This window comes from Camellia sinensis, chromosome 5 (assembly GCF_055761805.1).
Source record: "Camellia sinensis isolate YWXY chromosome 5, ASM5576180v1, whole genome shotgun sequence".
Taxonomy (NCBI): Eukaryota; Viridiplantae; Streptophyta; class Magnoliopsida; order Ericales; family Theaceae; genus Camellia; species Camellia sinensis.
This window is the reverse complement of record NC_138965.1, coordinates 209,053,691-209,066,256: the sequence shown is the minus strand read 5'-3', so window position 1 is coordinate 209,066,256 and position 12,566 is coordinate 209,053,691. Positions and strand designations below refer to the sequence as shown.

At 33.5% G+C, this 12,566-nt stretch overlaps 1 protein-coding gene across 1 annotated transcript; it reads left to right on the top strand.

Moving 5' to 3' along the window:
• Positions 1-5,801: 5,801 nt before the first annotated feature.
• On the top strand, positions 5,802-10,594 carry LOC114320283 (spermidine synthase 1). Its single transcript, XM_028267425.2, has 9 exons — positions 5,802-6,257; positions 7,742-7,818; positions 7,944-8,066; positions 8,658-8,762; positions 8,977-9,049; positions 9,140-9,211; positions 9,312-9,507; positions 9,689-9,818; positions 10,312-10,594. The coding sequence occupies exons 1-9, from the start codon at positions 6,110-6,112 to the stop codon at positions 10,375-10,377; spliced, it is 990 nt and encodes a 329-aa protein (XP_028123226.1). The 5' UTR covers positions 5,802-6,109; the 3' UTR covers positions 10,378-10,594.
• Positions 10,595-12,566: the final 1,972 nt, after the last annotated feature.

Below are 12,566 nucleotides of genomic sequence, written 5' to 3'. Positions count from 1 at the left end.
TGTGAACATAAGTTGCACTTAGGATCACATTATGGAAGTTGGCTTCATGCCGCAGTCACAAATCCTTTCTAGCCGATGTGTTCATCTTTTTATTCTTGTATGGAAAAATAATTTGCATGTCTTCAATTTACACCTTAACTGTGTAATCTCCTCGGGGTGTAACACCTTGGTTGTACCCACTAATCGGTTTATCTCAGCCTCGGTTTAATATTTGAAAACATTGTAACAAATGTTTTCACAAGCGTTGCTCAAAAATTCACCACTTTTCTTTTACTTCTTAGGACTTTTGTCTTTCATTATCTTCCAAGTCCTGGCAACATGGTAATCTCGGCAAGTATGTAGATACTTCTTTTAGTACAACCTTGTCTTGATTGGTAAATTTTTCTCAAATTTCAACAAGTGTTAAACATCATCTCGGTTTAACTCTGCTTGTAAACTTTTCTCAAGTTTCAACAGGCGTTAAACATCATCTCGGTTTAACTCTGCTTGTAAACTTTTCTCAAGTTTCAACAAGTGTTTGAACATTATATCGGTTTAACTCAACTTGTAAATTGCTACAAATTTCAACAAGTGTTTAAACAATGATCTCGGTTTAACTTCAGCTTGTAAATTGCTACAAATTTCAACAAGTATTTAAACAATGATTTCGGTTTAACTTCAACTTGTAAATTGCTACTCAGTTTAACTTCAACTTGTAAATTGCTACAAATTTCAACAAGTGTTAAACAATGATCTCAGTTTAACTTCAACTTGTAAATTGCTACAAATTTCAACAAGTGTTAAACATTAATCTCGGTTTAACTTCAACTTGTAAATTGCTACAAATTTCAACAAGTGTTTAAACAATGATCTCGGTTTAACTTCAACTTGTAAATTGCTACTCGGTTTAACTTCAACTTGTAAATTGCTACAAATTTCAACAAGTGTTAAACAATGATCTCGGTTTAACTTCAACTTGTAAATTGCTACAAATTTCAACAAGTGTTAAACATTAATCTCGATTTAACTTCAACTTGTAAATTGCTACAAATTTCTACAAGTGTTAAACAATGACCTCGGTTTAACTTCAGCTTGTAAATTGCTACAAATTTCAACAAGTGTTAAACAATAATTTCGGTTTAACTTCAACTTGTAAATTGCCACAAATTTCAACAAGTGTTAAACAATAATCTCGGTTTAATTTCAACTTGTAAATTGCTACAAATTTCAACAAGTGTTAAACAATAATCTCGGTTTAATTTCAACTTGTAAATTGTCCACAAATTTCAACAAGTGTTAAACAATGATTTCGGTTTAACTTCAACTTGTAAATTGTCCACAAATTTCAACAAGTGTTAAACATCTTTGTCTTCTCTCTGCCCCCTAATTGTGTGTTTCTTTTTTATCTTCTAAGATCTGAGATTTTGCTCAGTGAACTCTTCTCTTCTCGGATTTAAGTGCCGAGCTCTTGTCTTCTGGAATCTTGGATCTGCTCACTCAGGTTGAGCTCTTCTCTTCTCGGACCTATTCATCTAGGCCGAGATCATGTCTTCTGGGATCTGGGATCCGGGATTTGCTCACTTAGGCTGAACTCTTCTATACTCGAATGTCATCTCCTTGGGAGCGCTCATGCCCCCTGTCTTTGCGTCCCTTTTGGAAGGGTCTTCATTCTGTTTATGTTGACACATTCTCCATCTTTGCTAAACTCGTCGTTTCTGCTACGTTGATCTTGTATGATGATGGCCATCTATTCTCCTTTCTTTCCCACAGACGGCGCCAAATTGTGTGAGTGAAAATCTGACCACACTGCAATCTTAGTATCCAGCTGGAGAGCACCGGCAGAATAGATGGCACCGGACTAACCTGCAACAGAAAGAGAAGACTCCGGTGGTGGTTCACCACCCGGGGGTACTCCGACGATGAAGTCAGTACTCAATATCTCTCAAAGATAATCAATAGTGCTAAACTCACTAGCTTGAGCATAAAAAGACATAGCTTAGACCCATGGGGGTGCCTCTCTTTTATAGCCAATTCAATTCTAGCCCCAATAGAAGCTAACTCCAATGGACTCAGGATTACTGCTAATCTTGGACTCCCAATAGGATCAGGATAAGTTCTCTAAGAGTCTCATATTTACCCAAACTGAAGTCTCCTCCCATTCTAGGACTCTTGTTCTTTATCCGCTTATCTCGGATTCCGATATTCTCGTTGATAACCTCGGCTTAATCGAGATCATCTCGGCATCATGACCAGGACACGTGGCACTTCGGCTGGCACTTCGGTGGCACCTCAGCCGACACTTCGGTGGCACCTCAGCCATGTGTTATCATTTAAAAATTATGTCCTCACAAATATATTTATTTAAATTATTCTAAACAAATCTTTAAATTGATTTGTGACATAAACCACGTGATGCCCATAACTAATAAAACCTTACATACCTAATTGCTAGCTATAACGTGTTCACAATCAGCCACATGATGAGCATATGAAACTTTGACAATGCCTCACATACCAAATTGTCAGCTATACTAATCACATGTTGATTACCCAAAAGTAATTTAGAAAGCCCAACGTATGTGATATTAAAAAGGTCCATGTGGATAATATTTTTTACTTTAAGGGTCTCATTTTCATTTTATTTAACCGTACAAGAAAGAAAAGCAATGAAACATACCCAATGCATGAGTAAATAGGTAAGAGGTTTAATTTTATTTTTTTTCCTTTTTTCAATGTTTTCTCACATTTTCTTATCAATCAAATGCCGGGGGAAAAAAAAATCATAAAAAGAAAAGCAATGAAACACACCCAATGCATGAGTAAATAGATAAGAGGTTTTATTTTTATTTTTTTCCTTTTTTCAATGTTTTCTCACATTTTCTTATCAACCAAATGCCGGGAAAAAAAAAATCATAACAAAAGTAGAGAATAAAGTTTTGAATTTAAATTAGGAGCGGTTAGTTGCAAATATATGTTGGGAATAAGGAGGGAGAGAGCTTAGTTCCGTTTATTTTATTTTATCTTATTTCTGATGTATCAAAAAAAAAAATTGAATTAGGTTACTTTTTCAAAATAAACAAAAAATAACTTATTTGAGATATGTTTTCTTTTGACAAAAGATAAATAAATTATATGTCAAATTATCAAAATACCCTCAATTTATTTCATTGACTAGGGCAAACCATATTCCCATTAGGGTACTATAAAAATTTCACAATTTTTTTCTCAAATGATGTAACACCATATTATAGTACTTTTTAAAAAGTAAAAAAGTTAATAAAAAAATAATTTTTAAATGCATTTTTTAAAAAGCCAAAAAAAAAAAAAAAATCTATGTTTCCAAACCACCCCTTAGGACCTCTCTAGATAATGAAAAAAGTGCAATACTTAGATAAAAGTTTTTGTTTTTTTTCTTTTATAAATATTTTCTTATGTTTTCTTTACAATCAAATGAAAGAAAAGGAAAAATTAAGAAAAAAATTTATAATTCCCATGGTATATCAATTATGATATAATTATAATCATTGTAATATTATTAGATTTTTAATCATGTTTGAAGCCAAGGTTTGCCCAACACTAGATTTTTTTAATTGAGAATTACTATTGATGATGCAGTTTGGTCGGATGAGAGATAAGTCAGATAGGATTTGAATACTCCACGGATTGGCTGAACTTCGTCTTCCCAGCAGCACCTGTACCAAGTTCGGTAAAAAAGTCCCAGGGGGTGGGTTTCCTTCCTGAGGACTCTCCGATGATTGAGTTAGATTGGAAAGAAGAGGGAGTCAAGAAAATAGATAGAAAAAATATGTATTTATTAATATCTTTCACACCTTTGCTGGCCTCTTGGCTTACTGCGTCCCACTAATGATTGTTCTTCTGTCTTTGTCTTTTCACGTTGTCCTATCAGCCATTAGTCTATGACTATCCGTAGTCGATCATGACAGCGTCGTTATGTCACACAAATCACGGAAGAAAAATGGGTGGCTTGTCTCTTCTTTTTGTCTGACCCCTAGGCTTAAGTTGAATTAAGAATTATTTGAACGACCCATTCGACCACCTATTTTGGTTATGTCCATCAACTATTCAGTAGTAATTTTAAAAACTTATTACAAATTTATAAAAAAAAATAATTATGATTTTAATTATTAATATTTATAAATTTTATTACTTATTTATAAATATTTTTTAAAAAATTTACATTAAATTATTTTCCTTTTTTTTTATAAAATTTTTTATTTCAAAGAGAGCAAAAGCACAAACACCACCACGAGCCACCCACTACGGCCATGCAAAGATATTCTGAATCTGAAAAGTGCTCTGACAAAATTGGGAATTCCAACCTCCATCAAAAACCAAAACCCTAATTGATAGCCCTATCATTTTGTATTGTACTACTTCACTACAAGTCCTATTACATGTATTAATAAGACAGTAGAAGAACAATTATATTATTAATATTTTTTTTGTGCAATTAAATATAAAAAATACTTATATATATACAAAAATTTATATTATCATAAAAATATAAATAGTATTTTTTATTGTGCCATGATTTATAATTTTTCCTAATAACATCACATTTATCTTTGTTTATAATATGATTTTATTAAACTCATATTATAAATGGTGGGTACAGAACAATATAATTTTTTCTAATTGAGTAAAACAATAAATAAAGTCATCATAGTATGAAGTAAAGAAAATAATTTTTGTTCGCTTGTGAGTGTATAAATTAAATTTTATTTATTTGGAACCAAAATTGGGATATGTTATACAAAGTAAATCTTATTTACTCATTATTTATGAGCCTTTAAAAGAGAATTATTTACAAATATCAATTATATAAATCATTTTTAAGAGAATATATATATATATATATACATAGATATTGGAGAAATAGATAGTAGGTACGAGAAAAAGGTAAATCATATATTTGTTCTTACAAAATACATCATGTGTCACATGATAATTTTAGTTAATTATAATGCAAGATAAATGAAATGATCATATTACAACTTGAGTAAAAATACAAGCATTGACTGTTATAATTAACAAAAATGAAAAACTTAAGTAAAATTTGGTGTTAAATACAGAATCAAAAGTGTAATTTACCCAATTAACTTTGTTCGAGAAGTAAGATTTTTAGTTAAAAAAACTATCGCAAATTTTTAATTTTTTTTTCTTTACTTCTTATATGTATTATCATAAAAAGTTAAAAAAAATTACTAAAAAGTCAATTCCTAAATAAATCCTAAAGTTGTGTTCAGTTTATAAATTAAAAAAAGAAAGATGAATATATGTGAAATGTAATTATAATTTATTTATTGCTTTATTTCTTTTCCTTCTCAAATTCATATTTAAATCCGTAAACTTAAAACAACGTAAATATGTTTTTAGGATTGATACGTGCATATAATGTTAGTCATGTGTATATGATAACAAAGGAAAAAAGAGGGTACTAAAAGATAAGAAAAGACTAAGGGTTGGTTTGGAATGTTCTAAAAAAGTGTATTTTTTGATTTATTAGCTTATATGGGTTGGGTTTGGGTTTGAGTTGGGTTTGATGTGATGTGTTAGAGAGGTGTTGTGATTTAAACAAGATGATGTGACTTAAATAGGATAGTGACTTTTTGACTTTTTAACTTTTTTAAGTTATGTCAAACCAAGCCTAAATGATCCTCATGCACCTTATAATTAAAGGGAAAAAAATGATATAATTATATATTTTTTGAATCATAATTATAAATAAATAATTAAATGAGATATAACTAAACATATGAAAAAAATTTAATTATAAATAAAAAAAATTTAACATACTCCTAACTGAAATGGTTAAACGCGTCTATTGTGGAATTCTCCTAAAAAGACACCGACGCGTCTTTCCTAAGCAGATTCTTTCTGCGTGATACCCTGTCTCTCTCTCTCTCTCTTTCTTTTTTTAATTTTTCTTTTATTTTCTCTCTCTATATTTATATATATCTCTTTCTCTTTCTCTTTCTCTTTCTCTTTCTCATTCTCGACTCGAGCAGTGACATTGCGTGGTCTGTCTTCAACACACACACACACACACCATCCCTCCTCCTCCCAGTTTTTTAGGGTTTTAGAGAGAGAAACTGTGGAGAGAGAGAGAATGTCGACGGCGGAGGAGAGCGGCGTGGCCAGTGATTTTCCGGTGAAGAAGCTGAAAGAGATGAACGAGAACGGTGTGGAGCCACCGCCGGAGTGTATATCTTCGGTTATACCTGGTTGGTTCTCTGAGATTAGCCCCATGTGGCCTGGTCAGTTTTCACTCCTATCCTATCCTATCACACCCTATCCCTGCCCTCCAATTACTATTATATTAGGTCTCTGCTTTTGGGGATTCATATGCATTTCAATTCATGGCTTTGTCTTCATACTATTTGATTTCCTGATTTATTTTTCTATTTGCCCAGATGGGTTTGCGTTAGAATCTGCCATTTGTGTCTTTCACGCTGTATTTTCGGTTATCTGTTAATGTTGAGTTTTATGGTTAATTTTGCTTGTTTGTGTTCAAATTACCATTTTCTGTTTTGCTTTGGGGCTTTCAGGTTGCTTTTGTTTTCTACTGACTCTTTACTCATCTTTTCTTTTTTGGAGTTTAATTTTATAATTTACTTTTTTTCAATGCATCGTCCACTGGCTGAGAAATGTGGGAAAAGTCAATAAAGTAACGCTTTTAAAATTCACAAAGCGAAAGGAAATTTAAAAAATTCCATTCAACTGAGTAAAAAGAATCTTTTAAAAAAAGAAAAAAAAGGTTTGTTGATGCTAGTGAATTTGACACTTTAATAATTCACAGAGTGAAAGGAAAGAAGAATAAGAAATTCCACTCAATTGTGAAAAAGAATCTCTTTTCTTTTCTTTTAATTAAAAATGGATTTGTTGATGTTAGTGAATTTGTTGGAAGTAATTAGTGAATAAATTGGTAAAAGAATTGGACTTTTATTCACCTAAAAGTTCAAATGTAAATGAAGATTCTAAGCATCAAAGCTAGCAGGAGTACTTCAGTTTAGAATTGAATTTACAGATAATGCCAAAACGGACAGAGGGTCCATGTTCTCTGGATTATTTCAGTTATAGATGTGTTCCCATCTTCCCATTCTTGAAAAACTCCAAAGGGTCCATGTTCATGAAGAGGTGTTGTAAATTACATTCCATGCTTATCATATCAAGTCTGATGCAGATGTCACGTGTCGTAGGAATTGGGATTTTGTTGCCAATTCTATTGTAGGACAAGACATTTTTACCACAGGTCCACAAAACTTCTTGATAATAGTAATTTTTGTGTTATTATTTTATTTTATAAGTTCACTTCAGCCAAAATGTCCAGTGGTTAGGCTGCATTCCCCTAATAAAGAGACTCAATGTTCGGGCCTTCTTACTTTACCATACCTTTCAAAAGAAAAAAGAAAAAAATTGTCACTTTAGCCGAAATGCTTAGTAGCCTGTTGTTTTGACTAATGTGCAAACTTACATAGCCATTTATTCCGGAGATTATTATCATGGAAATTGTTAAATTCATGATATCTGGTCAGATTCCCAAATTCGTACTTTCTGTTTTTTTTTTTTGAAGCTATAAGAAATATTATAGCTTTTTTTATTCTTATATCGTAAAAAATCTTTACCAGGATTTTTCTTGGTATTTAATTTCCCTTCGTTTTACTTTTCAAAAGTACTTATTTATATTATGAATATTTGTCTTTTTGACATATACATGAAATTAATTTATCGATGAATACAGGAGAAGCGCATTCTTTGAAGGTGGAAAAGATCTTGTTTCAGGGTAAATCTGACTACCAGAACGTTATGGTTTTTCAGGTATTTGATATTTTGGAATGGAACTTAAAATGTATTTTTACATTCACTTCTGTACTAATTATGGCTGGTATATTATGTGATACTGAACTTGTGTTCAACGATTGCTTCCCATTGCTCTGTTACAGTCTGCGACATATGGAAAGGTTCTTGTTTTGGATGGTGTGATTCAACTCACAGAGAGGGATGAATGCTCATATCAAGAAATGATTGCTCACCTCCCACTTTGCTCAATTCCCAACCCAAAGAAGGTTTTTTCAGCTTTTTAGTACTAATTAATGAACTGCACTCGAAGGAATGATATGTATAATATGTTGTTTTTTGACTGAGTAGTTTTTTATATCTGAACTAGTGTGGATTTAAATAGTCCATATATTCTCTGCTGTGTCTGGTGGATCATAAGTCTAAATTTAGGTTCCTAATTGGGCAGAAATGTAGAAAGATGGACTGGGGTGAATGTTTGAGAAGTTTGTTCATGACAAAATATTATCTTAATATTTGAAGTTTAACCGTGAAATTGATTGATGAGGTCCATGAGATTAGTTAGCCACACACCTGGGATTTCATTTGGTGTTTTAGTTTTGCCATTCGAAGAGTAGTTATTCTGTGTAATTCTAGTCTATTAGTTAAGTGTATGGTGTGAATCGAGCATGGGATGCTGGTTTTGCATCACTCCTCCAACCCCAACCCCCTTATCATGCTGCGACAGCTGTCTAAGTTGTATTAAAGGTTTTTCACAGAAAACTATTAAATCACTAAATAAAATTAACAGTTCACTGTATTTATTCTTTCCTTTTTGTGCCTTACATTTTTTGCTGCTCACCCCTTTGTTTCATACACAGGTTTTGGTTATTGGTGGTGGAGATGGTGGTGTCTTACGTGAAGTGTCTCGCCATTCTTCTGTTGAGCAGATAGATATTTGTGAAATTGATAAAATGGTCATTGATGTGAGTGATAATGATTTGGTTAACTTTAATTTTCCTTTTGGCTTTAGTGACTGGTATGTTCTTTTACTTTCAGACTAGCATTGGCTGTTTTCTCTTGAACAAAAGTTTCTGTTTATTTATGTCCACTTTGGACTCAACCATGGATTTTCCCCCCTAATGAATTTGTTGAGTTTGGAAGCAATTGCAACATAACCTCGTTTTGATTGTCTTTTAGGTTTCTAAACAATTTTTTCCTCATGTTGCTATTGGATATGAGGATCCCCGTGTAAAACTCCATGTTGGTGATGGTATGGTCATCTTTTTCATTTTTCTTCTCAACACGTCCATCCTTTCTTCCTCGAATTCATGCCTCCATGATTTTTTTGTCAACTGTGCAGGAGTTGCATTTCTGAAAGCTGTTCCTGAAGGAACTTATGATGCAGTTATAGTAGACTCTTCCGACCCAATAGGTAATAATGTATTTGCGTGCGATCAATTGCTTCTTTCTTGCATTCATCAGAGGCATATATTTTTATCTTTCAACCAATTGCTTCTTTTTTATCTTATCAGGTCCTGCACAGGAACTTTTTGAGAAGCCCTTCTTTGAGTCGGTAGCAAAGGCTCTTCGTCCTGGAGGGGTTGTGTGTACTCAAGCTGAAAGCATATGGCTTCACATGCACATAATTGAAGATATTGTTGCAAATTGTCGCCAGATATTCAAAGGCTCCGTCAACTATGCATGGACAACAGTTCCTACATACCCAAGGTATGCTTCTTGATTTGATTCTTGCTTTTTCTGTGTTCTAAACTTCTTTACTACTAAGCCGGTGTTCCATTATGAATGGTTCTGAGGATTAAACTCCGCTGTCCTTTCACTGATTCTTGCTCTCGTTAATAGAGGAAAATTTAACTGCATGTGTGAATGGTATTGATTATTTTGATTTCAGTGGGGTGATTGGTTTCATGCTCTGCTCTACTGAGGGACCGCCTGTGGATTTCAAGCATCCAGTCAACCCAATAGACGCCGATGATAGCCATTGCAAATCGAAAGGGCCCTTGAAATTCTACAACTCAGAGGTCTGGTTCTGTTCTCTTCTCAATTACACAGAGTTCCCCTAGGGTATGTTAGGTTAGAAAGAAAGTGATGATAGAAAGTGGGAATGGTAGAAAAACAAAGTGAAAGAAAGGTAAAAGAAAGGACAATTTATTTTCTTGCATGCTTTGAATTACGATGAAATTTTGCGAGGGAATGATTGTATAATTTAGCTTTGTAGTTTGAAAAGAATGAAAGTTGCAGGAAAATTCTTGTATTTTACCTAATTGCCCTGGTCCATTTTAAACAAGTGTGAAAACACACACACACACACACACACAACAGTGTGAAAAAAATTCTGCATATTTTGTGGGAAACCAAAAATTTATGTTTAGACAAATTGTACAGGAAATTTTACTTTTCAACATTTTCTAGGACCGCCTTTGTAAACAAACACACACACACACACACACACACACACAAAAGTAAGGTTTTTTTTTTTTTTTTAATCGATCTGTTCTCTGTTTTCCTTCACAGATTCATGCCGCATCATTCTGTTTGCCATCTTTTGCGAAGAAGGTGATTGATTCGATAGCTGAATAAGCCAACTTTTTGGAGCAAATTTGAGGAAGCAGGATTTAGCTGTTGTAGAGTTCCGGCTTTCATTGGTCCTTACTAAAGAGTTCCTTTCTAGCAAAGGACCTAAAATAAGCTGAGGTTTGAATTTTGATGCTCTGAGTGTGAGCATCGTATCTAATTGGAGAGAGAGTTGTATGATTATTGATCAGAGCATATAATAGATAAAATGCTTTCTTGCCCTCAGAAAGACTTTGCTGTTGGCATCTATTTGCATTTTACATCTAATTATTAAAAATAGTAGCTAATTTTTTTTCATTTTTTTCTTTTTCTTCAAAAATCTCAGAACTTATATTGTTGTCATATTCAACGAAAGAAAGGGGAGTATTGTAACGAAATAAAAAAGTTTTAATTTTATCAATTTAAATTTCAATATTTTGATTTGTTTTTAATATAAATCATTCGTTTATTTTTATTAAGTAAATCAGATAAAAAAATAATATTTTAATCATTAAATTTAATGTTATTATATATAAAATGTTTAAAATATTCTTTTTCATTGTATTTAATGATTAAAGTATTATTTTTTTCGTTGATTTTTCTTAATGAAAATAGATAAATAATTTAAATTTAAAACAAATTAATTTAAGTTTTAACATAACAAAATTTTAATTTTAATTTATTGTAAGAATCTAATTCTTTTTTTTTCTTTTTTTTTATTGGTAATTTTCCGAGGAAACTACCTAATCCTCCAAAATTTTTAACTTCTTGTCACCAAATAATTTAATTTTTTTTTTCCCGTCCAACCTCATTGAACAAAAGTACCATGTGCACATGGGCCATGGCCATTCCTCACCAAATTACATAATCAAGTCCTTTTAAAACTATTCCTACCGTTGTATCAAATCTTTCATTAAGTTCAAATTTGACAAAAATAATACTCCAATCATTTCATCAATTGTAATAGGGTCAATTTTCATTTTCAATTTTCAACCTGTAATGACACTAAGTTGCAGCACTTAGTCTCAGCCAAGCATGCAAGAATTACCTACTATAAGTTTTGTAAGCAAGCAAGCATACACAAGTAGATTACAGGAACCGTTCCCAACCTTTATTATTACCAAATAATACAAGGATACATGAGTATTCGTACAGATAACATGATCTGTCTAAATCCCACTATGCCTTAACATTTATAGGCATTTTACAAATCAATTATGAGTAGTTGACACGCCCAGCTGCTAGGGCAAATTCAAACCAACAAGGTTGCTACAGATTGTTACTGTTGGAAACTGCTTGGAACTGTCTTGGACCAGCCCCTTAATTCTAGCAGCCTTTGTCTTGACTTTCTGCAAGCATAACTGCTACAAACTGCCCTGTCTGTCAGCTTTGCATCATGCCAAGGAACTGCTATGAACTGCCTATCCATTTCAGCCTTTTGAACCCTCCTGAGTTTAACCCACGAAATTGTAAGTCTTGGTCTGCCGTGTCTTGCCCACTGATCTGTTTGCCCCAACAAGTCTATGCTACCAGCAGCATTCGGGCTAAGTATAGCCATTCATTTGCCCACATGAAACATTACTCGCCTTTGGGTCTGGTGGCATTGCCACTGCCACCTTGTTACCTTGACTTAGGCATGCCTCCCTCATGCCTGACTTGGACCTTGACATAGGTGTAAGATGCCACCCTATGCCAAGCTGTGTGTCTAAGTCAGCTTGGCATAGGGTGGCACCTTACACCTATGTCAAGGTCCAAGTCAGGCATGAGGGAGGCATGCCTAAGTCAAGGTAACAAGGTGGCAGTGGCAATGCCACCAGACCCAAAGGCGAGTAATGTTTCATGTGGGCAAATGAACAGCTATACTTAGCCCGAATGCTGCTGGTAGCATAGACTTGTTGGGTCAAACAGATCAGTGGGCAAGACATGGCAGACCAAGACTTATAATTTCATGGGTTAAACTCAGGAAGGTTCAAAAGGCTAAAATTAGGGGTGGACGCTGGTCGGTTGCGGCCACGGAATCTCCAATCCGTCATCCGTCCGTCAGATTGGCGGATTGGAGAAAATCAATCCGCATCCGTCCGCCAATTCGGCAGATGTGGATTGAGCGGATTGGCGGATGGATGCGAATCGGTTTAGCGATTTTGAAATTTTATAAATTTTCAACATAATTCAACTTGTGCACTTCCTCAAAAAAAAAAAAAGTATTATAGTCAATG